Genomic DNA, 27,821 nt, shown 5'->3' on the forward strand with positions numbered 1-27,821 from the left:
GGACCATGCAGGTTATACACATTCTAGACTCTAGATGGAGTTAACATACTGACGGATCAGAACGAGAGGGATAAATAATTGAGATACTGAGCGGAAGGTAAAAAGAGTTTCACATTAGCAAGGCCAGAAATTAACTATTTGCTTTGCTCCACTTCAGCCAGATTTACCATGGTGAAATATTTTGTGATCCTGAATATCGTCTACTCTTGGGAGTGCAGCACCGTACCTGGTGAGATCTCACAGTCATCTTCATCACTATTGTCCTGGCAGTTGTTCACTCCGTCACAAAGGAAGCTCTTGTCGACACACCTTCCATTCTTACAGTGGAAACGGGCTGTTGAACATAACAGGGGATTTGCTGCTACGAAACAGAAATAGTATTAGAGATTTACAGAAATAACCAGCCGACAGTGGTTGAAGACAAAACTGCTTGTTACACGGTGCTACTTGACTGAAATTATCTAAACAAAATAAGCCAAATTCAAAGACAAAAGTGCTGATGACTGGGCTATAGTTATTCTGTAAAGAGCTGGAACATGGATATTGATAGACACATGATAGACCATCGTCTACAGACATACAATTTTTTGTGCTGCACCATTTCAGCAGCCCATTTCTCGTGCTGTACGATAATTGGAAAATTGCTTTTAAATACTTCAAGCGATCTGCAGTAAAAATCTCACATTACACCAGGGCCTGAACTAGTCGTATATAGTGACAAACTGTCAGGGTCACACAGTATGACACACACGCTTGTGTGTTATGCAGTGATGGACAATAACACTGTTATAAAGAAGACATAGTCATGATATTGTAGATGGATGGATGCAGACACAATCTTATACAAGAAGAGGGACCCAACCCAGGTTTTAAAGGAATTAATATGGATACAGTTTGTCATACAGAGATGGATATCACACTCTATATTAAATATTAACCAAGGCTTTGGTAAAATTCCTTAAGATACATCATTCAACACATGTTCAAACTCAGTCCTGGAGAATATTTTACTAACAGAACATTCTACCATGAAGAGATTTAAAATATTGTTTGCAATCATTTGCTCTCCTGCGACTGTGAACCATCAGTGAGAATTGCAAAGGAATTTATTCAGACCCATTCATTGATTAGCCAATAAACTGAAGACAAAAAAAGTCAGCCATCTCTTGATTTGCAACTGGACGTTCTCTCTTCTCTCTTCTCCCCTCTCCCATCGGGAGCCTGAAAACAGAAACCATCAGGCTCAAGGCCAGCTTCTACCCTGCTGCTACATTAGTTTTAGTTCCATAAGCTAAACTCTTGACCTCACAATCCATCTTATGATCTTACACCTTGTTGTTTACCTGTTGGAGGCAGAGTTAAGATGGCGCTAAACGGCCACTCCTTTGCTTGCATCTTCGGAAAGATATCTACTTCCACCTTTAATATCTTTATTTTTTTTCCGTTCAGGGTTCTTTTGAAGACCCTGACCTGGAGTTACACACAGACTTCGGTTCTTTGTGGGAATGGGACCTGTTCTCGGGGTTTCAGGACTGGCCATTATTGTTCGACATGCCAAGGGTTCAGACCGAGAGTCCAGCTCGAATTTGAGAGCCCAAGATCTCGGGCCTCTGGAGGAGGGCGGATCAAGGGTCCGTGTCACGGCAGGACACTCCTGTGTTGTCAGGGAGGCCGGAAAATCTTTCGCTGTGGGCTCGAAGACCCGAGTTCTTTGCGATCTTCAGGCACAGAACTCGTAAAAAGCAACAAAATGGACTTTTTAAACAACGTAAACCAACAGGCTGTTGTTATGTCTCCTGCTCGTTATGAAAATGGGGGACACCTCCCTCTCCCTTATTAGGGAGAGAGAGAACCTGTGGTTTGTCGAATGCTGGATGAAATGCGATAGTCTTTGGGGTAACTGCAAGGTCTGTGCCTTTGCTATTGCTTAGCTCACGCTTGTGCTTGGTAGCAGGTGCGCTTTTTGTTTGCTGGAAGGGGAGAGGGGATCGTAGCTTGCTGCCACTTACACGCGGGGGGGAACCGGGGAGTGAACTTTGGTGTTCTCATGTTTAACTGTCGTTCATTCTTTGGGGCACTTCTCTGTTTTCGTGAGTGCTTACGAAGATAAAGCATTTCAGGGATGTATATTGTATACATTTCTCTGACATTAAATTGGACCTTTAAAACCAAAACTGCATCTTCTCTGTGCCTGTTACACTTTATTCTGCATTCTGTTATTACTTTACCTTGCACTGGGTAGTGATCTGATCTGTGTGAACAGAATGCAAGGCAAGTTTTTCACTCTACCTCAGCAGATATGGCAATAATAGACCTATTTCATTTATAGTGTTACTGTTGTTCAAAGTAGTGGTGGCTGGATATCCTGGTCTACTACATCCCTCCCTCCATGCTACGGTATGGTCTTCACTAAGCAGCTCAGGGTCAATAACCTACTTACGCACAGCAAAGTCATTGCCATCCAAATGTCCAAACCAAACTTATCTTTAGGTTTCTTTTACTGAAAGTGTATGATGATCAGAACAGGCTATGAAAGTAATGTATATTGTTGGTAATTGGGGATGGGAAGAGAGGAGGTGATCCTTGGGGTTGGGAATGGGTAACGTGGGGAAAGACAGTGGAGAAGTGCAGAGTGAAGCAAAAAAGCTGCAGATGCTGGAACTCTGAAATAAAAACATACAGAATGCTAGAAACATTCAGCAGATCGAAACGTTGACTGCACTATTTTCCACAGATGCCGCCTGGCCTGCTGAACTCCTCCAGCATTGTGTGTGTGTAAATCAGACATCATGGTGGTTTGAGCTGTCCTGTTTGATGGGCTGGGCATCTCCAGGGCTCCAGTGGTTAGATCAGGGATGCCAGCTGAAAGAGACCCTGCCCGACACCCCCCCCCCACCTCAGTCCCCTCCACCAGGAAACCAGTTTATTGCATGAAAGGATTTAAGTAGTCAACCTTGGCACTTTGCAAAAGTTACTCCTCCACAATAAAACACACACAAAAAAATGCTACTCTGTAAATCTGAAATTAAAACAGAAAATGCTGGAAGTACTTAGTGGGTCAGGCAGCATCTGAGGAGGGAGGAGCACAGGTAGTGTTTCAGGCCAGTAACCCTTCCATGGTGCTTGGCGTTTTCCCCTCCACCCACACCCACATCCCTGGCTGGCATGGATAATAACTTCAGTCCAAAGGAAGCTCACTAAGATGATACATGCCTCTACAAGACACTTGGAGGACCGTCAGACCTTCCAACACCTGCTTCTGTTGCTGGAGGGCTCTGCGGGGTGCTGTGGGACGCAAATCTAATGCATCCTTCGTTAACTTGGTCTTTAAAACGGGGCTGGACAATGGAGGCCTGCGCCGATCTTCACTGAATGGAGCAATGTGCCACAGAGACTTGCAGATGGAGGATGCTTAGGTCTTATTGCATCACCTCAGTCAACAGCTGACATCAGTGACCACCCTACTTTGTACATAAATAAAACTTCCTCACTTACCCAACAACACAATCGGCTGCTTTCCTCTACAAGAATATTCTAGAAGTCACCATCACTTCTCCAAAAGGTATACCCACCAATCGACCTTGCTCGTGCCTCACTCATGCAGATGGCCACAAGTTTTCAACAGCTTGACAGTAGTCCAGTCAAGGTGCAGGAATTCACAGCTCCGTCATTCCAACAAGAAGCAGAGTAAGCTCTCCACTTGCTCTCTTGGTGCCAGAGGCGAGGATTCAGATTGTCCTGGACCTTCCACCATGGGATTCAGTATCTCCTGGACCTTCCACCCTGGGATTCAGTATCTCCTGGACCTTCCACCACGGGATTCAGTGTCTCCTGGACCTTCCACCACAGGATTCAGTGTCTCCTGGACCTTCCACCACGGGATTCAGTGTCTCCTGGACCCTCCACCACGGGATTCAGTGTCTCCTGGACCCTCCACCACGGGATTCAGTGTCTCCTGGACCCTCCACCACGGGATTCAGTGTCTCCTGGACCTTCCATCCTGGGATTCAGTGTCTCCTGGACCTTCCACCACGGGATTCAGTGTCTCCTGGACCTTCCACCACGGGATTCAGTGTCTCCTGGACCTTCCACCCTGGGATTCAGTGTCTCCTGGACCTTCCACCATGGGATTCAGTATCTCCTGGACCTTCCACCATGGGATTCAGTATCTCCTGGACCTTCCACCCTGGGATTCAGTGTCTCCTGGACCTTCCACCCTGGGATTCAGTGTCTCCTGGACCTTCCACCCTGGGATTCAGTGTCTCCTGGACCTTCCACCACGGGATTCAGTGTCTCCTGGACCTTCCACCACAGGATTCAGTGTCTCCCGGACCTTCCACCCTGGGATTCAGTGTCTCCTGGACCTTCCACCATGGGATTCAGTGTCTCCTGGACCTTCCACCATGGGATTCAGTATCTCCTGGACCTTCCACCATGGGATTCAGTATCTCCTGGACCTTCCACCCTGGGATTCAGTGTCTCCTGGACCTTCCACCCTGGGATTCAGCATCTCCTGGACCTTACACCATGGGATTCAGGGTCTCCTGGACCTTCCACCCTGGGATTCAGTGTCTCCTGGACCTTCCACCCTGGGATTCAGTGTCTCCTGGACCTTCCACCATGGGATTCAGTGTCTCCTGGACCTTCCACCATGGGATTCAGTGTCTCCTGGACCTTCCACCCTGGGATTCAGTGTCTCCTGGACCTTCCACCATGGGATTCAGTATCGCCTGGACCTTCCACCCAGGGATTCAGTATCTCCTGGACCTTCCACCCTGGGATTCAGTATCTCCTGGACCTTCCACCATGGGATTCAGTGTCTCCTGCACCTTCCACCATGGGATTCAGTATCTCCTGGACCTTCCACCATGGGATTCAGTATCTCCTGGACCTTCCACCCTACTCTGTGCAACTACATCCCGTCTGCAGCTCAGAAGCTGCTGGTTTATTCTGAAAGCTTAGCACTGCTCTGAGTGATCTCCTGAGGCAGCTGTGACCGCTGTAGGAATGTCCATAACCAGATTAAACAGACTGGATGAAAGGTGTTGCTGGGACTTGAGGACCCGAGTTCTAGGGAAAGCTTTGGATTTTATTCCCGGGAGTGCAGGGGAATGAGGGGAAATCTTTTAGAGAGATACAAGATACAATTTTGAGGGGTATGGATGGGGTAAATGTATGCAATCTTTTTCCCTTCAAGTTGAGTGAGACTAGAACTAGAGGTTATGGGTTTAGGATGAAAGGTGAACTACTTAAAGGAGGAACTTCCTCACCCAGCGGCTGGTGAGTGCAGATCGAACTGCTGCAGAAGTGGTGGATTCAGGCTTTAACTGCTTCACAAGAGAAGATTGGATAGGTAGATAGATAAGTGGGGTATGAAGGACTATGGTGCAGTGCAGGTAGATGGGACTAGGCAGGATGTCAAGAAGGCTTGGACTAGATGGGCCAAAGGGCCTGTTTCTGTGCTATAGTATTCTATAAAAGAGCCAGAGATAAGGAGAGGTTCTATTTTACACAGTTTATGGTTTGGATCATATGACCTGAAGCAGATTCAGTAACACATTTCTGGTGAAACAGAATTAATTATTGTAGGTGATGTATTTGTCCTGGGAGGGGGCAAGGAAGAGAAACTAATTGCATAACTCCACTGAAGAACCATCACAAACTCAGTTCTGTGCCATATCTTTCCTTTGCTTGATGTGACACCGAGAATCATGCCTTGCCTGGTGGTTCCTTCAACCTCTTCCCTCCTACCGGGAGTCACTGAGTCTCCAGGTACCCTCACTTCACCGGCCAGAACAAAGGTTGTCATCAGATGGCAGCCAGCAGTCGTGTCCTCCGGGAGCAGGAAGGGTCAAAGGTGCTGAGATGACTTCACCACAGTGAAAGCACGGAAGTGAAGTCCTGAAGCTGTTTCCTTTTGCAGAAGAACAAGAGAGTTGAATTAACACGCCATCACTGGAGCACTCCAACAAATGGGGTCAGGGATAGATGACTGCAGACCGTCAAATACGATTAGATACAGCAATCTTACAGCTTTAACTTTTAGCTGGATGAGTAACCAGCGAAGCCCTGTGGAAGGTTTAGGGAGAAGACAACCATTGAAACCACTTTGATCAAACGCCTCCGATACAAGCTTTCGAGGAATTCTTGTTAATTCTTTATCTACAGAGATGTGGAGGAACTTCTTCAGCTGGGTGGGAGATAAATCTCTGGGATTTATTGTCACAGATGGCTGTGGAAGGCCAAGTCATTGGGTACATTTAAAGCAGAGGTTGACAGGTTCTTGATTAGTTGGGGCGTCAAAGGTTACGGGGAGAAGTCAGGTGAATGGGGTTGAGAGGAATAATAAATCAGCCATGATTGAATCATAGAGCAGACTCAATGGGCCAAATGCCCTAATTCTGCTCTTTGTGCTTTGGTCTTGCACAGGTTTTGATTCAGTGCTCCCTGTCCACTAGGATTCTCTTATAGTCTTCAGAAATGCCGTCAGGGTGAGGTGATCGAGTGAGTGTGAAAACGAGAGTATTAGATACTAATACAAATCCCCATTGCAAGGTGGTTGCTGCAGTTGTGACCAAAACAGTGAGGTGTAACATCCTGTCAGTCAGTCAGTCAGCACAAAATGTTCCAACAGGATAAACTCAAGGATTCACAATGCATCGCAATATGTTCCTGCAGCAACAATCAGGCTGTTCCTTAGAATGGTAGTAATCCTTGGACCCTTCCGGATTACTAAATGACACTGGGTAAATTAGGTGAACCTTTCTAAAGGATCCAAAGTGGCAGGGGACAGTCAATTGGTGTCTGCCTAGAAGAGTGAACACACACGGTCAGCGAGTGCTGTGTGCCTACTTGAGGGCTACAAGAGGCTAGAAATAGCAAAGGGAACGAAAAGGCACAGAGCAGGTTCAGGAATGTCAGAAATGAGACAAGGTTTAGAATTTCCAGATGTCCACATCGATCACCAATTCACCAGAAATTAAGGATTAATCTTCAATAAAATCAGCTGTGGCACCTTATTTACTCCTACTGTTATAAGAGTCTTGAAGGGACATGGTTATTGACAACAATGAACTCTTTCTACCTTGCCGTGGACCCTCTGCCTATTTGCCTACCTAGACTGCACTTTCTCTGTCAATATAACACTACATTCTACACTGCTTTTTTGCGGTTCTACTACCTCAACGCACTTGCGTCTGGAATGATCTCTCTGTGACCAAAACCTTTTCACTCTATCTCACTAAAAGTGTCAACAGGAACCAATTACCGATTCTTTTAACTACAGTTTTGGCCCTTTTGCTTTATTTACCACACAGTAAAAACACAGGGAAAGAAAATCTCACTCAGCCAAACTAACGGAGGAGAAAAAATTATGTGATGAATCCTCCAGGAATAAATGGAAACCAAGATAAAAATTCTCCAACTGTTGGGGCGTGGAATTAAAATCCCATAGGCCTAATTATGGGCTACCAGGGTTAGTCGACACAAGAAAGTCTGCAGATGCTGGAAATCCCAAAGCAATGCAGACAAATTGCTGGAGGAACTCAGCAGGCCAGGCAGCATCTGTGGAGAAGACTAAGCAGTTCACACTTTGGGCAGAAGGGTCTCGGCCCGAAATGTCAATTATTTACTCTTTTCCATAGATGCTGCCTGGCTTGCTGAGCTCATCCAGCATTTTGTCTGCATTACCAGGGTCAGTCTCTTCCTTTCAAAACTATAGACTAATCTGGTAATAGAAGAACTTACTGCAGTTTTCCTCATCACTGCCATCTGGACAATCCTCAAATCCGTTACACCGGAAACGCCCGATAATACAATGCACGCCGCTGGCGCAGGGGTAAAAGGTTGGAGCACATTTGGATTTGACTCTTGCTGTAGGACAATGAGATAAAAAGATGAGAGAGAAAACCAAAGCAAAAGTTAAGATGACACACAGATATATTTCATCATGGGGGCAAAAATCTGCAGGTCACGAAACCTTAAGCCGTGAACTTCCATTAAAAAAAAACAGGTTTACCCTGACCACTCACCCATCATGAGAAAAAATTGCAATCCGTTTTAAATCATCGTATTAGAAATAATGCCCGAGCAAGTCAGCCAATAAATTTATCCCTCCCTCTGCCTGCACTGCCTTTCCCATCAGACATCCCTGGGTAAGGGAGAGATCTGTCACCTGCGATTTAACACTCTACTTTCCAACAGCCCCTCTTTTTTTCGCCGTCCACCTCTGCAAAATTATTGAGAAGATCGGCCAAAATGCAACTTGGTGTCAAAAATAGAACGGCAGGTAATTCCAGATGGAAGGTACATAGTGTGCTTGAACCCTACCAGCAATGAAAGAGGTTGCAGAGTTGGACGTGTGAATGGGGCAGTAAGTGCTTCAGGGTACTAATATAAAGGTCAGTGGGGTTCTCCCTGACGTGCAGGTACTTATTTAACTGTGAACAACAACTAAAGGAGCTTATCTGGTATCTTTAGTGTGATCTTGCTGTGTGTAGAGCAGCAGCTGATTTTCCTATCTAATTAGGGATGGAGAATGAATATTGACTTTGCCAACAAGGTCTACAACCTGTGGGAAAAAATGGCTATTGAAGACTGGGATTTCTTTAAGTCTTCAAGTGCATCCTGCACATGCAGTGTTCACTATTATACAGGGTTCCCTATCTTTTTCATGCCATGGGCCCCTATCATTAACTGAGGGCTCCATAGACCCCAGGGTGGGAACCCCTGTTAAATAGATGGAGCTGATGCCACAGCTCCAGCAGCCCAGGCTCAATCCTGACTTCTGGTGCCCAGTCTGTGCCAGGTCCGCACAATTCTCCCTGTGACTGTGAGGGCTTCCTCCAGGTACTCCAGTTTTCCCCCACATCCACAAGATGCTTGGGTTGGTGAGTTATATGGCCATTGTAAATGATCCCTAGTGTGTGGGTGAGGGGTAGAACCCGAGGAGTTGGGAGAAGTTTATGGGAATATGGAGAGATTGATTTCAGGTTTAGCATAGCATTAATGTAAATGGGTTGGCAAGGACTTGATGGGCTGAAGGGCCTGTTTCTGTGTGGTCCAACTCCACGTGAACATTTCACTGACAAACTGGAGGCAGGAATAATCCAGCATCTACTGCTACTGGTCAGAACTTGCAAAGCCTGTGCTACAGAGTGACGTGAGATGATGTGTGATCAGGAACTCTGAGACCCTATTCCTCTGCCTAGGTTCAGAGGCTGAGAGGGATTGGGGATGGGATAAATTTAAAGCCATCCTACAGTTTTTTTTATATTGTGTTATTTGTCCGATCTTTCTCATTTTCTTTTGTGCAGGGAGGGGATTTGAGGGTTGAAGTGCCTGCTCTGTTTTTGTTTGTTTTTTTGCATGGGAGAGAGGATTTGGGGGCCGATGTGCCTATTCTGTTTTTGTTCTTATTTTTGTGCGGGGAGGGGGGATTTGGGGGTTGACGACTGTGCTGCCTTTCTTTTCTTTTTTGTTTCATGGCTATCTGGAGAAGAAGAGCTTCAGAGTTGTATACTTTGATAATAAATAAATGAACCTTTGGTTCTCAGGTTACTCTCACACACCTCACTGTTGTTAAACAATTGTTTTAACATAAGACACTGACTGATCATAAGTTCAACACCCCAACACATAGAAAGCTCCAGATCATTAACAACTACCTGATTGAAAAAGTTGGTCCAATAAACATGCTACTCCTTCTGACGCATGCCTAACACGGCTTTGTCTGTTGCTTCAGAACCAGGGACACCTCCTAATGGGATCAACTTCCTTCTACATACCCCCAAGCAGACTATATGTATTTCCAGTGATGTGTGCTCCATCACCTCTCCGCAAGAAAAATAACCTATCTCGAATCATTAAACATGACTTGTTTTTAATAAATCTGGGCTGGTTCTTTTTCATTACTTCAATCTCCTTATTGAACTAATAAAGAAGAACCAGTCCAAATTTATTAAACTGCTTATTAATATTTCCCTTTTTAATATTTTTATAAAGCTTCTTCACGAGGTTAAAGTGGAGTGTCAATCTACACAAGGAACTCAAGTGAACTGAGCTCCCCCAGCATATTGTTTGATGCTCCAAGTTACAGCATCTGCAGTCATGCCCATCTTCACTGAAGTTAAAATGACTAGCGTGCAGCTTCTGGACACGTCCTTGCACCCTGTTCTAAACAACAGTGTTGCACTGGGTTCCGCTGTGCCCTATGAAGATCGTCATGGAATAATGCACAAGAGTGGTAACAATCAGAATCAGAATTAGTTTTAATGTGGTCGTTTTGTTTACTTGAGAAACATGGTGGAGGAGGGCAAGGAGTTGTTTTTGTAAGTTGTTCTTAATGTTGAAACCAAATATTTCATAGCTGTTTCCCCCAGCTTTAAGTCGATCCACATCGGTTAACACCACTTCAGGTACTTTCAGCATTGCTGCAAGCTAATGCTTAACTAGCTGGTGAGCTCTGATGCACAAATGGCAAACTGCTTGACCCTGTCCCTGCTTTTTGGGAGATTGAGAGAGCAAGAGGACCAACATGAGCTAAGCTAGCTCTTCACTGCCTGGTATGGTGGTACAGGCAAATACATTGGAGGCTTTTAAGAGACGTTTAGATAGGCACATGAAGATGAAGAAGATGCAGGGATAGGGAGATTATGTAGATAGGAAGCGTTATTTTTTTTTTAGAGGTTTTTTAAATTTACTTTTTAGTTGGTTTTGTACGACATTGTGGGCCGAAGGGCATGTATTTGTGCTGTACTGTTTGATGTTTTATGTTCTAAAACTAAACAATTTATTTCTTACTATGACATTGGGGACCTTTTGGTCCAATGGCTCCATGCTGGGTCCCAAAAGAGCCATTCCCTTGTTCCCCTGTAGTCCTGCAGCTTGTTCTTTCTGAACTGCCAATCAAGTTCTACTTCATTTTTTCTGTGACTTACCCGAAGGGTACTTTATAATAGCTAATTAACCCACCAACATGGCTTTGGAAACAAGAGTACTCACATGGTCACAGGAAGAGCATGCAAACTCAATACAGGTGGGGGTGGGGGGGGTGGAGAAACAGGTTCAAATTCTGGTCACTGAAGATGCGAGGCAGCTGACAAGTAAGGGTTTTCTGGATCATTGTACTGAGAGTGTACTAAACATTATCTTTATGTTGTTGCTTCTGTTGCCAACAAGAAAGGGGAAAAAGGGATTGAATTTATCTAATATTTTATATAACACCAACACGGGTAGATAGGGTGATAAAGAAGGTACAGCTTGCCTTCGTGGGACACTGAGTGTGGAGTCAGAAGTTATGTTGCAGCTATATAAAGTTTTAGGTCAGGCTACATTTGGAACATTGTCTGCAGATCTGGTTGCCCCATTTGCAGGAAGGACATGGCAGCAGAGGTTCACCATTTTGCTGACTGGCTCAGAGAGTTTTAACTGTGAGGAGAAGTTTGGACAAACTTGCATTGTTTTCTCTGGAGCATCAGAAGTTAAGGGGAGACTTGACAGAGGATATAAGATTATGAGAGGCATAGATAAGAATAAACTCTTCTTGGGCTTCCAGCCGGGTGCAGGTATTGATTATAACCGATGTTTCAACGACAACCTCTGCTTTCTCCATCAGGGATCCCCAGTGAAGATGGCAGAGTTTGTCACTGAACCGTCAGTTATAATCGATACCTGTACCCGGCTGGAAGCCCGAGAAGAGTTTATTCGTCATATATGCTGGGAAAGCGCGAGATCCTTTTTTTCAGAGGCATAGATCCAGGGTTGAAATGTCAAAAACTTGAGGACATGGCATTAAGGTGAGAGGGGGAAGCTTACAGGAGATGTGTGGAGTAAGGTTTTGTTTTAAAAACACTGAGAGTGGTGGGTGCCTGGTATATGTTGCCAGAGGTGGTGGTAAAAGCAGATGCAATGGTGGTATTTCAGAGGCTTTAAGGCAGACATGTGAAGATGTGGGCAGTGGAGGGGCAGAGGGATATGGCTCATGTGCAGGTAGTAGACATTAGTTTAACTTGACATCATGATCAGCACAGAGGCTGGGGCTAAAGGGCCTGTTCCTGTTCTATGTCCCATTATCTTTCATGTCCTTGGGTTGTCACAAGAATGGATTACTGACTGCACTTTTTTTTACTTTTGATTTTACTGCTGTAATGCAGGACCATAAAAGCAGTTGAAAGGTTCAATCTGTCACACGTGGCTATTTAAAGTCAGTGAAGGCTGGTAAATGCAAGGGCACAGAGCATTTAGTCCTTTTAGGCAATCCATCACATTTTTCCCCGACAGTAAAATATTTGGATGCTCTGTGATTTATTGCCAATCTGCTTCCATCTTTCAGCCGATGTGTGACTGATGACCACGTTCAGCGCAGACGATTGTGAGGACATTAAACCACCTGCAGAAAATTTTGGAACAGGAACCGTCTACGAGAAATACAAAGCCATCACTCACGACACTCCTTTTCATCACTCTTGTCAAAGCAGTCTGGCTGGCCGTCACACTGCCAGGCCCCGGGAATACACCTGCCGTCACTGCACATGAAGTTCCCCGGAATGTTGCACTCATTGGTAAAGTTGCTCCCAGGAATTAGCTGGCCTTCTGTTGAAAAGACAGTTCACAAGAGAGAAACTCAATCAGCAACAGGCCCATTCAGTAACATTTTTATGGATGAAATGCATTGGCATGGCCATAAATGGACATCCCTTTGTATGTGTTTACAGGCGCATGTGTGATTTCATGCCAATCTATGTAAGGGTTATCTATGTACATTTACATGTAAACTACATTTGCCAGTATTAGAACATAGAACAGTACTGGCTCTTCTATCTACGATGTTGTACTGACCTAAACCTAATCCATGATCAATCTAACCCTTCCCTCCTACATAGCCCATAATCCTTCATTGTTCTTTCATACATGTGTCTACCCAATAATCTCTTAAATGTCCCTATCATATCAGCCTCTACCACCACCAATGACAGTGTGTTTCAAACACCTACCACTCTGTGTAAAAAAAATTTACTGTACCTCTGAGATCTCCCTAAACCTTCCTCCACTCACCTTAAAGGGACGTCCTCTCGTATTAGCCATTGCTGCCCTCTCTGTCCACTTTATCTATACCTCTCATAATCTTATGTACATCCATCACTTCAAAGAGGAAACCCCTAGCTCGTAAGGCATGTTCTCCAATCCAGACAGCATCCCGGTCAATCCCCTCTGCAGCCTCTCCAATGCTTCCACACTCTGCTTAGAATGAAGCCACAATACTCCGTGTGGCCTTACCAGATTTTACAGAGCTGCGACATTACCTTGTGGCTCTAAAAAACTCTGGTTAGTTTGAATATTCCTGTTGACGTGCAGACCAGCAGATAGTAGTTTAGATATTGCCACTGTAGATGTGTCTGAAGCCAGAGGTTACACAATAGGTTTAGAGGAAGGAGTAAGTATTTAGTAGGGACCTGAGGGAAACAGAGGGTGGTTTGAATCCAGAAGGGACTGTCTGAGAAGACAGTGGAGACAGACACTCTCACAACATTTATTCTGAATAGGCACTTGAATCACTCAGGTACAAGGACCAAGTGCGGGTAACTGGGAATAGTATAGATGATTGACATTGACGTGATTGGTTGAAGGGCCTCTTTATGTTTGGTACACCTCTATTATTCTTTATACTGTATGCCTTTTATTTCCGATCTATCTGAATGTGTATGTGGGTATTACCATGCATGTGTGTTAGTATGTGTGCACCTCTGTATACGCGCAAGAAGTGTGTGTATCTACATATTTCTACATTTAGCTATTACCATATGCATATGAATCTGCGCACAAGCATTACCTCGTGCATGAAACTGTGCGCATGTGGCCATTACAATATGTGAGAGAACCTGTGTGCATGTGACTACTACAATGTACGAGTGACCTGTGTGCACGCGACTATTACCGCGTATGAGTGACCTGTGTGCATGTGACTATTACTGCATACAGGAGAACCTGTTTGCATGCGACTATTACACCAGGTCTTTAATCAAAGCCAATACCATAACAGTAAAATAGCACTTCGCATTCCCATTCGGATATGTCCATACATGGCCTCCTCTACTGCCATGATGAGGCTAAACTCAGGTTGGAGAAGCAACACCTCATATACCGTCTAGGTAGTCTCCAGCCCCTTGGTATGAACATAGAATTCTCCAACTTCCGGTAATTCCCTCCCCCTCCCTTCCCCTATCCCTATTTCACTCTGCCCCTCCCCCAGCTGCCTATCACCTCCCTCATGGTTCTGCCTCCTTCTACTACCCATTGTGTTTTCCCATATTCCTTCTTCACCTTTCCTGCCTATCACCTCCCTGCTTCCCTCCCCCCACCCCTTGATCTTTCCCCTTACTGGTTTTTCACCTGGAACCTACCAGCCTTCTCCTTCCCACCCTCCCCCCACCTTCTTTATAGGGCCTCTGCCCCTCCCCTCTTCAGTCCTGACGAAGGGTTCCAGCCCGAAACGTTGACTGATCTTTTCCACGGATGCTGCCCGACCTGCTGAGTTCCTCCAGCGTGTTGTGAGTGTTGCTTTGACCACAGCATCTGCAGAGTATTTTGTGTTTAGTAAAATAGCACTACAGTGCAGTCGATACTTGCTTAGCTTTTTATATAAAATATCAGCAATAACAGCAAATAAACTTGCAGGCTCAGTGTATGCCAGGCAAGGTTACAACAGGGCTGTGGGGCTCAGTATCATATCAAACTCACATTCTCGGCCCCAGGTCTTGAGAGCCTTTCAAGTGAGGCACACTGAAAGAATGCCTACCAACATTTAGAAAAACTGCTTTAAACAGAATTTACTGCTACTATAGAGGCATCACAAGGATTTCAAAGCAAACAGTGATGTCCCTGACAGAGCACCTCAAGTAACCAAGAAATCCTGCAAGCCGATTGATCTTTTCAGATGTTATTCCCTGACGTTTAGATCTTTACTCTATTGTTGCTGAAGCTCACATTTGATCTGGTTGTAGAACTCACGTGTTGAGGAAGATGCTTGGAGACGAACGAGTGATACTGATCAGGTAAACACTATAGCATGCATGGTCTGGGGTGTCAGCAATATCAAATGTGCTTTTTACCAGAAGACAGATAGAAGTAAAGGACTTTTTTTTAAACCAAGACTTTTTCACCCACCATTTAATGCTCACTGATCTACATTAATTCCCAGTCTGGCAATGCCTCCAGATTAAAATTTAAAGCCTTATTTTGTTCACTTAGACTTTCACTCTTGCCTAATTACTGTAGTTGTCACTAGCCATACAATCTCTGAGAGAAAGACAGTTCTCTGAGCTCCCCTGACTGACTAGTCCATGATCTCTCATATTCTCTCTTTACACCATTCTAATTCTCCGCCTTTGTGACTCTCTTTAAAATCCATTTCATTCACCAACCAAGCTTTGTTGCCCTGACCTAACATCACCCCAGGTACCTCAGTGTCAGATTGTGCAGGCTAATGCCCCTGTTAAAAGTCCTGTAATGTTCCACTAAGTTTAGGGCACAAAAAGGACACAACCACCATTGTTTTTTTTTAAATTGGATGCTGACTAACTGCTGCATATTTCCAGCATTTTTACATTTCATTTCACATTGCAAATATTTGCAGCATTCCTGAATTTGGAACAGTGTTACTCAAAGCTTATCCCTGAAATTGGGGGGGTTAATTTCCTCATCCACATCCCTCACACTGCCAATGCAGAAAGTACTGTAACAGTCCGAATACAAAATATTTTAGCAACTGGGGACAATATCAAGATGACAACTCAGGAGTATTCAGAACCTCATTTTCGACAAAACCTCCAGCTGATCACTGCTCTTTTAAGACATGACTAAAACATGAGGGCATGGTTTGCAAAAATCCTGTTGTGGAAAATAATCACAAAGATTTTCTGCGCGCACAATATTTATGTTGCTCTGTCGCCTATTTTGGGTTGATAATTAACAACACTCAGCGGTTGAATGAGTCACAGCAAGTAACTGATGAAAATTTTACCGAGGGGATGTCTGCTTCCCGTCTTGAAACCACACAGCATAGAAGTAAGCCATTCAGCCCATCAAACCTGCATTCCTAGTTTCATATTAACTCCATTTTATTCTCCCCACATTTGTATTGACTCCCTCAGATTCCACCACTCACCTCCACACTTGAGAGTAATTTTCAGTAGCCAATTAACACACTTTGAGATATTGGAGGAAACCAGGAAACCTCAGAGAGAATGTGAAAATATCACTTTGACACACTAGACACTGGGATTGAACCACAAAGTGAAGGTTGAGTTACTATCGTCATATGCACAAGTACGTGTTTGCATAGGTGCAGAGAAAATCTGGTCTGGTGCACAGACCGTACTCGTACAACCACATAGTCACCATGGTTAAGGAAGCTAACCAACACCTCTGCTTCCTCAAGACACTAAAGAAATTTGGATTGTCCCCATCAACCCTTACCAATTTTTATTGATGCATCTCGGCTTGGTATGGCAACTGCTCTGTAATCTACCATAAGAAATTGCAGAGAGTTGTGATCACAGAAACTAGCCTCTCCTCTATGGACTCTATCTATACTTTTTACTGCCTCGGAAAGCTGCCAGTACAATAAAAGTCCATAAAACCACAAGACACAGGAGCAGAATTAGGCCATTTGGCCCATCGAGTCTGCTCCGCCATTCAATCATGGTTGATCCTTTCCCACCTCCTCCAGCCCCACTCCCCGGCCTTCTTCTGGTAACCTTTGATGCCATGTCCAATCAAGAATCTATTAAGCTGTGCCTTAAAATACACCCAACAACCTGGCCTCCACAGCTGTATGTAATAACAAATTCTGCAAATTCACCAACCTCTGGCTAAAGAAATTCCTCCACATCTCTGTTTTAAATGGACACCCCTCTATCCTGAGGCTGTGTCCTCTTTTTCTAGACGCCACCACTATGGGAAACATCCTTTCTACATCTACTCTGTCTAAACCTTTCAACCTTCCAAAGGTTTCAATGAGATCCCCCCTCATCCTTCTAAATTTCAGTGAGTACAGACCCAGAGCCATCAAATGTTCCTCATATGATAACCCTTTCATTTCTGTAATCATCCTTGTGAACCTGCTCTGTACCCTCTCCAATGCCAGCACATCTTTTCTCAAATGAGAAACCCAAAACTGTTCAAATATTCAAGTGAGACCCTACTGGTGCCTTATATAGCCTCAGCATTACATCCCTGCTCTTGTATTCTAGACCTCTTGAAATGAATGTTAACATTGCATTTGCCTTCCTCACCACTGACCCAATGTGCAAGTTAACCTTTAGGGTGTTCTGTACAAGGACTCCCAAGTCCTTTTGCATTTCAGATTTTTGGATTTTCTCCCCGTTTAGAAAATATTCTGCACATTTATTTCTACTACCAAAGTGCATGATCATGCATTTTCCAACATTGTATTTCATTTGCCATTCTCTTCCTCATTATCCTAATCTTCTAAGACCTTCTGCAGCTTGTTTCCTCAACCCTACCTGTCCCTCCATCAATCTTCGTATCATCTGCAAATGGCAACAACGCTATCTATTTCATCATCTAAATCACTTATATACAGCACAAAAAGAAGTAAGCCCAACACTGACTCCTGCAGAACACCACTCATCACTGACAGTTAACCAGAAAAGGATCCTTTTATTCCCATTTGCTGCCTCTACCAATCAGCCAATGCTCTAACCATGTTAGTAACTTTCCTTGGTAAGCAGCCTCATGTGTAGCGCCTTGTCAAAGGCCTTCTGAAAGTCAAAATATACATCCACTACATCCCCTTTATCTATCCTACTTGTAATCTCCTCAAAGAATTCCAACAGGTTTGTCAGGCAAGATTTTCTCTTAAAGAAATCATACTGACTTTGTCCTATCCTGTCCTGCATCACCAAGTACTCCATCACCTCATCCTTAACAATTGACTCCAACATCTTCCAAACCACTGAGGTCAGGCTAACTGGTCTATAATTTCCTTTCTACTGCCTTCCTCCTTACTTAAAGAGTGGAGTGAGTTCTGCAATTTTCCAGTCCTCTGGCATCATGGCAGAGTCCACTGATTTTTGAAAGATCATTTCTAATGCCTCCACATTCTCTATTACTACCTCTTTCAGAACCCTGGGGTGAAGTTCATCTGGTCTGGTTGACTTATGTACCCTTAGGTCTTTCAGCTTTTTGAGGACCTTCTCCCTTGTAATACTAACTGCATTCATTTCTCTTCCCTCACATCCTTAAACAACTGGCACACTGCTAGTGTCTTCCACAGTGAAGAATGATGCAAAATACTCATTTAGTTCATCAGTCATCTCCTTGTCCCCAGTCCTGCTGAAGGATCTTGGCCCGAAACGTCGACTATGCTTTTCTCCATAGATGCTGCCTGGCCTTCTGAATTCCTCCATCATTTTGTATGTGTCCCTCGCCCCCATTATTATTTCTCCAGCCACATTTTCTAGTGGTCTTATATCCACTTTCATCTCTTTTTCTTTATATACTTGAATAAGGTTTTTCTATCCACTTTGATATTATTTGCTAGCTTGCTTTCATATTTCATCTTTTCCCTCCTAATGATTCTTTTAATTGCTCTTGGTAAGTTTTTCAAAGCTTCCCAATGCTCTAGCTTCCCGCTAATTTTTGCATGCCCTCTCTTTTGCTTTGACATTAGCTCTGACTCCCCTTGTCAGCCACAGTTGTACTATTTTGCTATTTGACATTACCCATCCTGAACACGCTCTCTTCGCCCATCTTCCATTGGGCAGAAGATACAAAAGCCTAAAAGCTCATTTCACCCTGCTGTCATAAGACTATCAAATGGATCCTTAGTAGAATAAGATAGTTTTGACCACATAATCTACATCGTTGCGATCTTGCACTTTGTTTACCTGCACTGCACTTTCTCTGTAGCTGTTAAGACTTTATTCTATGTTGCTATTGTTTTACCTTGTTCTACCTCAATGTATTGAATTGATCTCTATGAACCCGAAGCAAGACAAGCTTTTCACTGTACCTCAGTATATGTGACAATAATAAACCAATTCCAGCCCTGAAAGTCATTCTTGTGTTCGAGCTTATTCTGGAATTAGGGTAAACAGCAAATATTAACTTCAGCAACTAACCTCTGCAACCAATCTTTAGACCAAAACATGAATTGTAGATCAAATTTAGAATGCGGCATGGACAATAGCTTCCTGGAGTCAAGGATGCCAGTTAATGGAAAACCAGACAATGCTGATTAACATTCATTTTTGGGTGTCTGGAGTGTGGGTGTGAAGGAGGAGGTGTGAAATTATATATAAGTTAATTCAAAGGAGGCTGGCTGGTGGCATTGTGGTATCAGCGCCGGACTTCGAATCCAGCCGGCTCCCTTGCACGCTTTCCATCCGTGTTGGGTTTAGTGTCAAGCTAGCTACTCGGCCTCGTAAAAACAAGAAAGCCCGCTAAAAAAAAAAAAGCTGTCAATGACGACGTCCCAGTGACTTCACTCGGAGTTAAGGGCTTTCTTCTCCTTCTTCTAATTCAAAGGAAGCATTGTAGATACGTTGCAAATATAGAATTGTCTTTTGATCTTTAGCATATCAAAATGTCATGTAATATTGGGGTGAACAGGCCTCTTCCTCCAAAAGGTTCTTAATATGTTGCCTGCTGCTCGTTTTTGTTCAATAAAACATTTCTATATACAATAGCTTTAGTGTCTCTCTGTTCATGTTATGTTTGAGGGTTTGTCTGGAAACCATCACATGGCCAATGATTTCAGCAGTCTAAGTGCATGGGTATTTTTAAAATTACCACTCACACTTGGATCTGTTCGAGTCAGTGAGTATGGGACTTCGAGGTATCACAAAGAGGGTAGAGAGCTGAACCCGTAGACAGAGAAGTAGTGTGGTGTGGGAGCGGGCATGTCTGTTTATGTAAGAGACTAAACATTTGTGTGCTAATCTGGTGAGACAGGCAACCAGTTGCGAAATTTGGTTACTGATGGTTCGGGACTCCAGTGGTGTGCGTGAATACTCATTCCGGGAAGAGTGAGAGTGAGAGTGAGAGTGAGAGTGAGAGTGAGAGTGAGAGTGAGAGTGAGAGTGAGAGTGAGAGTGAGAGTGAGAGTGAGAGTGAGAGTGAGAGTGAGAGTGAGAGTGAGAGTGAGAGTGAGAGTGAGAGTGAGAGTGAGAGTGAGAGAGTGAGAGAGTGAGAGAGTGAGAGTGAGAGTGAGAGTGAGAGTGAGAGTGAGAGAGAGAGAGAGAGAGAGAGTGTATATGTACGTACACATGCGCATTTTAAGAATACGTTTGTAACCTTGGTGTAGCAGTTCTCAATGCACAGAGATACACCAGGCCTTAGTTCAGATGCATATAAGTGGAAGATCGCAGAGCACGTACTCTCCAATGTTAAGTGTGTACTGTTTAATTTTTATCCATCATATTTTGCATAATGTGGGAATTAGCATGGAGATATTTGAGGGAGAGATTACTCAGTTTCAGGATATATCCGTCAGGATGGTACCATTTGAGTTTAGGCAATGTTAGGCCGAGATCAGTTTCAGGATATATCCGTCAGGATGGTACCATTAGGGTTTAGGCAATGTCAGGCCGAGATCAGTTTCAGGATATATCCGTCAGGATGGTACCATTAGGGTTTAGGCAATGTCAGGCCGAGATCAGTTTCAGGATATATCCGTCAGGATGGTACCATTAGGGTTTAGGCAATATCAGGCCGAGATCAGTTTCAGGATATATCCGTCAGGAAGGTACCATTAGGGTTTAGGCAATGTCAGGCCGAGATCAGTTTCAGGATATATCCGTCAGGATGGTACCATTAGGGTTTAGGCAATGTCAGCTCGAGAACCTGATGACCCAAGCCTGCCCTTGACTTTGATTACAGACATCCATAAGCCCCTCACCGCCGGGGAGAAGCAGATCATTCTGTCAGAGTTGCCCTCGCTGCAGGTCACCTGCGGGAATGCAGAATTCTGGCACAAGCTTAAGGAAATGATTGAAATTCACCAGTTGCACCCTAAAGGTATCCATGTGTTGCTAAAAGCAGTGTCTGAGGAATGTGTGGGACAGTATGGCCCAGGGCATGAAGGATGGTACATGGGCAACCGGGAATGCCAGCAATGAAGAGAGATATCACTTCAAGGGGGAAGTGAGGCAGCGACTGGGGGGAGCTGAGAGTAATTGAGGAACAATAATGTCAGTAGTTCAGACAGCTGATGAGTTTGCCATGGATTATGCAGAACATAAATATCGAGTGTATGAGGAGTATTCAGGGTAGCAGCCCACCAGGAAACTTTAGACTTGCGGTTAGCTTTGGGATCGACCCACTCCATGATAGTATCATGAGCTAGTGAGGTAGACTAGAGGGGAGTGGTGAAGAGAAGTCGTAAAGCGGCTGTAGTGAATGTTGTTGCCGTAATGTCACAGAGAACTTGCCTTGTGTCCCAGCAGCTGGGTCACGTAGCAAGGAACTGCTGGAATAGACTTGGGAGGGTAAAGGAGAAGATTTGTTACAGCTGTGGCTTCTCAGGCCATGGTTGGAGACAGTGCTCTGAAAAACGAGGGGAGGGTAAAGATCACTTTCTAAAGCAGTGGCCTCTCTTTCTGATTTGGCTGCTGACCAGATTGTGGAGCTGGTGAGGTCAAACAGCTGATGGCATTTTCTATTGCCAGTGGTGGTCGTCCACGGATGCACACAAGAGTTTTGTTAGGGGGTTAGCAAAGTGAAATATCAGTGGACACAGGGCTGTCAGTATCCATAACTGTATCTACCCTTGCCCGCAACTGGAAAGGCGATTTACATGACCAGTGCAGGAGGTGAAACAATGAGGGAGGAGAGAAATCAGCCTCAGGTACTTGAGATTGAGGGAGGGCAGCTTCCTGTAAATTTCTGAGTGTGCCCAAACAATGAAGGTACTATCCTGGGAACAGATACACTGAGTAAGAGAGATGGAGGCTCAGGAAAGGGTGAAATAACATGTGTGACCTGCAAATCAGCTAACATGGCCCACAGACAGACAGCAGCCACAAGCAGATAGATACTTTATTGATCCCAAAGGAAATTACAGCATCACAGTAGCATTACAATTGCACAGATGTACAAATATTAGAAGAGAAGTAAGAAAGAATAAAAAATAATTTACTACAAACAGTCTAACAGGAGGGGGTCATCACTTCCCCAGATATAGGTTGACTCATTATAGAGTCTAACGGTCAAGGGTAAGAATGACGTCATATAGTGCTCCTTGGAGCAGTGCAGTTGTCTTAGTCTATTACTAAAAGTGTTCCTCTGTTCAGCCAAGGTGGCACGTAGAGGGTGAGAAGCATTGTCCAGAATTGCCAGGATTTTCCGCTGGGTTCCTTGTTCTATCACAGCCTCCAGTGTGGAGGGGAGACAGGGTGATGTGTGGGAATCACTTCAGGAGGTCCCGGGGGTGGGTCGAGCACAGTAAGGAGCTGTTGGAAGGATCAATGTAACCAGGGTAACACACTGAGGGATCGAGCAAAGCAGCAGAGACATCTTGTGGACCAGACAGAGCCAGAGGGAGAGAGGATACTTCTCCCACAACTAGGTGACCAATTCATGGTAAGAGAGGTGGCTGAAAGAAAGGTTTCACTTGCAGGTGGATAGAACCACGGGTGACGCTCCAGATGAATAAGCATGGGTTGGTCGACAGTCCCTGCGAGGCAGCCAGAGAAACACTAGACTCAGGTTAAACCCACATTCCTATCATCCTCACAGACCAAGCAGGAGATCAAGTGTACCCGGTGACAATGCCATTGCAGAGAACCCAAGCGATGAACACCAGCCGGTTGCATCAGACCTGACCAGGGTGATGCTACTCTGTAAGGAAGACTGGTTGCTGAAGGCAGATGTATATCTCAGTAGAGAAAAACATCTGGGGAATATAGATGGGAAGGGATCTGATTTACTGCAAAGACATCAACTTTGATGGTGGGGCAGACCGAGAAAGAAAAGAAAATCCACACTGTGTCTAAAGTCACCCAGCCTGAATGGGGAGTGAGTACAAATGAGCTGGGTTCCTTCAGTGGTTGGCTCAGTGATTGAATGGACAGTACTGAAGGGAGTGCCACCAGGGTGAGGTCCTTGCGGTCATCCAAATAGGGACCACACAACAACAATGAGAGGGTCTATGAACCAGATACATTTACCTTGCTGGTGCCCCTGACCAGAGAGTATTCACTGATAACCACTGCAGAGTCTTAGTTATCAGAAACTGAAGGGGTGAAGATGAAGAATGTGATTAAACCACAATCGGCCAGCAGGGAAGGAAGCAACAAGCATATGAATGATGAAGTTGCGTTCTAAAGACTGCTGGTCAAATTTCTAAAATCATCTCTGCTTAGAGTCTTGTAAGTAGACGTTATGGATGATGACGTAGATGCAGATGCACATAAGAGTAATTGGGGGAGGGATTCTGAAGTATAGGGAATTTTGAACCTCCTTAAGATTTGGCTTTTCCTAGAACAACCTTATTGTTGTCCAGGAGGGCCAAAAGGAGGAACTGTCAGGGCATATTCTGGAATTAGGATATATAGCAAATATTAACTTCATCAACCAATCTTTAGACCTGAACATGGATTGTAGATTAAATTTAAAATGCAGCCCTGGACAATATTTTCCTGAAGCTGTGGATGCTAGTTAATTGAAAACCAGACAACAGTTTTAACATTCATTTTGAGTGTTTGAAGTACGGGTGTGAAGGAGGAGGTATGAAAATTAGATGTAATTCAAAAGGAAGCATTGTAGATACTATACAATTGTCCTTTAATCTCCAGCATATAATATTGGGTCAGACGGGCTTCTTCCTCCAAAAGAGCCTCAACACGCTGCCTGCTGCTTGTTTTTGCTGAATAAAACACTTCAATATCCACCAGCTCAGTGTCCCTCCAGTGACTTTGTTCAATTATAACATCTGCAGCAGCATCACAGGCACACACAGCATCAGATAAGGAGCACTCACAAGAACATCATCAATAAAGGACACTGGAGCTGTAGGATGTCCACTCCACCAGCTGTGTTACCCTATGTATGAAACAAGTGAAGTAAACCAGCCACTACTAGCGCCCCATATAAAACTAGGAAGTATTCAGGAGTCCTGGGACACAACACAACTTGGGGCGTCACAGTTCTGCTGTCCTGCGTAAAGCGTCTCTGTGCTTCCTCCCTGTGGAATGTGGGGGTTGTCCCCAGGTGCTCCGGTTTCCTCCACAAACCAAAGACCTACAGGTACTTTAATTGCTCATTGTAAATTGTTCCATAATTAGATTTGGGTTAAATCGAGGCTGTCGGGGGTTGCTGGGGCGGTGCAATACTTTGCACTGTATCACTAAATAAATAAATTGGATATATTTAACTTTAAAGCCAGGTGAAATAAGGCAGTAAGCCTCTGTGCAAACGATATACAGTAACACATGTAGAGAGAGACATGGGATGTACAGGATTCCGGCTCTGTTGATGAAATACAGCCGTTGGCCATCCACACATTTGCGCAGTTTGTTGTCTCTATACTCTTGCTTTGACTGGTTCTGTTTACAGTGACTGTTGTACAGACTTGCTGTGTATGCCCACAGGAAGAAAGAATCTCAGGGTTGTACGTGGTGACACGTATGTACTCTGATAATGAATTTTACTTTGACTTTGATGCTGTCATTTGCCAAACCAAAGGTGGTAATGAATCAGCATAAAGGAGGGAGATTGAAAATCTGGCTGACCGGTGCCACAACAACAATCTCTCACTCAATGTCAACAAGACCAAGGAGATGAATACAGGTGTCCCCCGCTTTTCGAATGTTCGCTTTACGAAACCTCGCTGTTATGAAAGACCTACATTAGTTACCTGTTTTCGCTAACAGGTGTTTTCACTGTTACGAAAAAAGGCAGCGCACGAAAAAATTCTGCCAGTGAACTGCTGTTAGCAAGATGAGTTCTAAGGTATCGGAAAAGCCTGAAAGAGCTCGTAAGGGTGTTACACTTAGCGTAAAACTAGACATAATTAAGTGTTTCGATCGTGGTGAACAAAGTAAGGACAAAGTGAGTTTGGCTTGTGGAAGTTGACGAAGATGATGTTGAAGAGGTTTTGGCATTCCATGACCAAGAACTGATAGATGAAGAGCTGATGCAATTGGAAGAGGAAAGGATAACAATCGAAACCGAATGCAGTAGCGAACGGACCAAAAGTGAAGTCGTCCAGGAACTGAACGTGAAACAACTGCATGAGATTTTTGCTGCAATCGACAATAATGATTGCAGAAAAGTACAACTTTAATTTTGAAAGGGTACGTAGGTTTAGGGCATATTTGCAGGACGGTTTGAGTGCTTACAAAGAACTGTATAATAGAAATATGATTTCCCATATAAATAAATGGTAATTGCTTCTTCGCTTTATGACATTCCGGCTTACGAACTGTTTCATAGGAACGCTCTACCTTCGGATGGCAGAGGAAACCTGTATTGACTTCAGGAGAAGGAAATCAGAGGTCTGTGAACCAGTCCTCATCAGGGGATCAGAGGTGGAGAGGGTCAGCAACTTTAAATTCCTCAGTGTTATCATTTTGGAGGACCTGTCCTGCGCCCAGCATGTAAGTGCAAATATGAAGAAAGCATTGCAGCGCCTCTACTTCCTTAGGAGTTTGCTAAGATTCGGCAAGACATCTAAAACTTTGACAAACTCATATAGAAGTGTGGTGGAGAGTATACTGACTGGCTGCATCACAGTCTGGTGTAGAAACACCAATGCACTTGAATGGGAGATCCTACAAAAATTAGTGGATATGGCCCAGTCCATCAAGAATAAAGCCCTCCCCATATCACGAAGCACGTCTACACGAAGCGTCGTTGCAGGTCAGCAACACTCATCACCAGGGACCCCCACGACCCCGAACATGCTCTCTTCTCACTGCTGCCATCAGAAAGGGGGTACAGGAGCCTCAGGACTCACACCTCCAGGTTCAGGAACAGTTACTACTCCTCAGCCATCAGCTTTGAACCAAAGGAAATAACTTCACTCACCCTATCATTGAAATGCTCCCACAACCTATGGACTCACTTTCAAGGACTCCTCATCTCATGTTCCAATACGTATTGATTATTTATGACTGTTGCTTTTTTAAAAAAATATTTGTACAGCTTGTTGTCTTTTTCACACTGGTTGGATGTCCAAGGGTGCAATCTTTCATTGATTCCATTATGGATTTGTTATGCATGGCCGCAAGAAAACGAATCTCAGGGTTGTATACGGTGACGTATATGCACTTAGATAATAAATTTACTTTGGACTTTGTACATCTCACCTGACATCACATTCCAGGATCAGGTACCTGTACATGAGGTGTAACCAAGGATATCACAGTTTGTCAGCTGTGCTGCTGTGAACATGTCACCACTAACAGTTTGCCTGGCCTGCCATTAACAGCTCTACCCATTCAGAAACATCCCTCCTCGTTCCTACAGCTTTACAGGCTTGGTCTGTCACCGAGGTGGGGACTCGGTTTCCCTTTCCCCCTCCCCCGAAGCAGCCTGCCATTCGATTTCCAGCTTCTTTTTGTTTTTTGCCTGGAAATTATTCTGGGTAACTAGGTGGATGAATTGATAATTCATCTTCTTTGCAAATGTTATGAATTATTGAATAACTCCACGTCCACTTGGCACAGTAAAGACTGTCTCATTTAGAAGAGCTACTGCTGAACCACCACATTACTAATCTCCACCAGAGTCAAATTATTGATAGTGTTCCTACTGTTTTTAATAAAAGCAGCCCACAGTTATGGAGGGTAATCTGCATGAACTCTCATTATGAATCACCGTTTACAAGCCAAAAGGAAACCTCAACTCCTCCATCCTTACCAACTGCAGGCTCCTGTGTCTCCAATCATTCAAACTACAGGCCCCAGATCAGATTCTTATAATTACTGCTCCTCCATCTGCACTAATGACAGGCTCCAGATCCTTCATCAATATCAATTGCAGACCCCATCCCTTCCATCAATATCAATTACAGACCCCATCCCTTCCATCAATATCAATTACAGACCCCATCCCTGCCATCAATATCAATTACAGACCCCATCCCTGCCATCAATATCAATTACAGACCCCATCCCTTCCATCAATACCAATTACAGACCCCATCCCTTCCATCAATACCAATTACAGACCCCATCCCTTCCATCAATACCAATTACAGATCCTATCCCTTCCATCAATACTAATTACAGATTCCATACCTCCATCAATACTAATTACAGATTCCATACCTTCCATCAATACTAATTAGATCCCATCCCTTCCATCAATACCAATTACAGACCCATCCCTTCTATCAACACCAATTACAGACCCCATCCCTTCCACCAAAACCAAGGAAAGACCCGAGCTCACCATTTATACTCATTTCAGACTCTAGCTCCTTCATTCCTTTAATTACAGAACCAGTTCCCTTGAATCATTCAAATTACAGATCAGAACTCCCTCATTTTCTTTAATTACAGCCTCTCCATCAATAGTAATTACAGACCCCATCCCTTCCAGCAATACTAATTACAGACATGATCACTTCCATCAAAACTGGTTTCCAATTCCAGTTCTCAGTCTTTCTTAAGTACAGGCCTCGGCCCCTCATCGACACCAACTACAGGCCTTGGCCCCTCATCAACACCAAGTACAGGTATAACCCTCAGGTTCGGCCGGAGGCGTTAGTCAAAGGGAAGACAGTCTCCAGCCCCGCCAAACTTATGAAATTTCATTTGTGTGGATGCTGCATGATGTGTTACCCTGTTACAAAT

At 44.2% G+C, this 27,821-nt stretch overlaps 1 protein-coding gene across 6 annotated transcripts in view; it reads right to left on the minus strand.

The window, feature by feature from the left end:
• The window catches only part of ldlrad3 (low density lipoprotein receptor class A domain containing 3), a 172,040-nt gene that overhangs the window by 75,885 nt on the left and 68,334 nt on the right, over positions 1–27,821 (minus strand). For 4 of the 6 annotated variants that reach the window (XM_063062233.1, XM_063062236.1, XM_063062232.1 and 1 more), the window contains exons 2-4: positions 12,445–12,591; positions 7,747–7,872; positions 227–361 (exon numbers count right to left, since the gene is read on the minus strand). In XM_063062233.1, coding sequence (XP_062918303.1) covers positions 227–361; positions 7,747–7,872; positions 12,445–12,591 — 408 coding nt within the window. The remainder of the gene's footprint in view (positions 1–226; positions 362–7,746; positions 7,873–12,444; positions 12,592–27,821) is intronic. The other 2 variants (XM_063062235.1, XM_063062234.1) reach the window with 1 other exon arrangement.

This window comes from Mobula hypostoma, chromosome 11 (assembly GCF_963921235.1).
Source record: "Mobula hypostoma chromosome 11, sMobHyp1.1, whole genome shotgun sequence".
NCBI lineage: Eukaryota > Metazoa > Chordata > Chondrichthyes > Myliobatiformes > Myliobatidae > Mobula > Mobula hypostoma.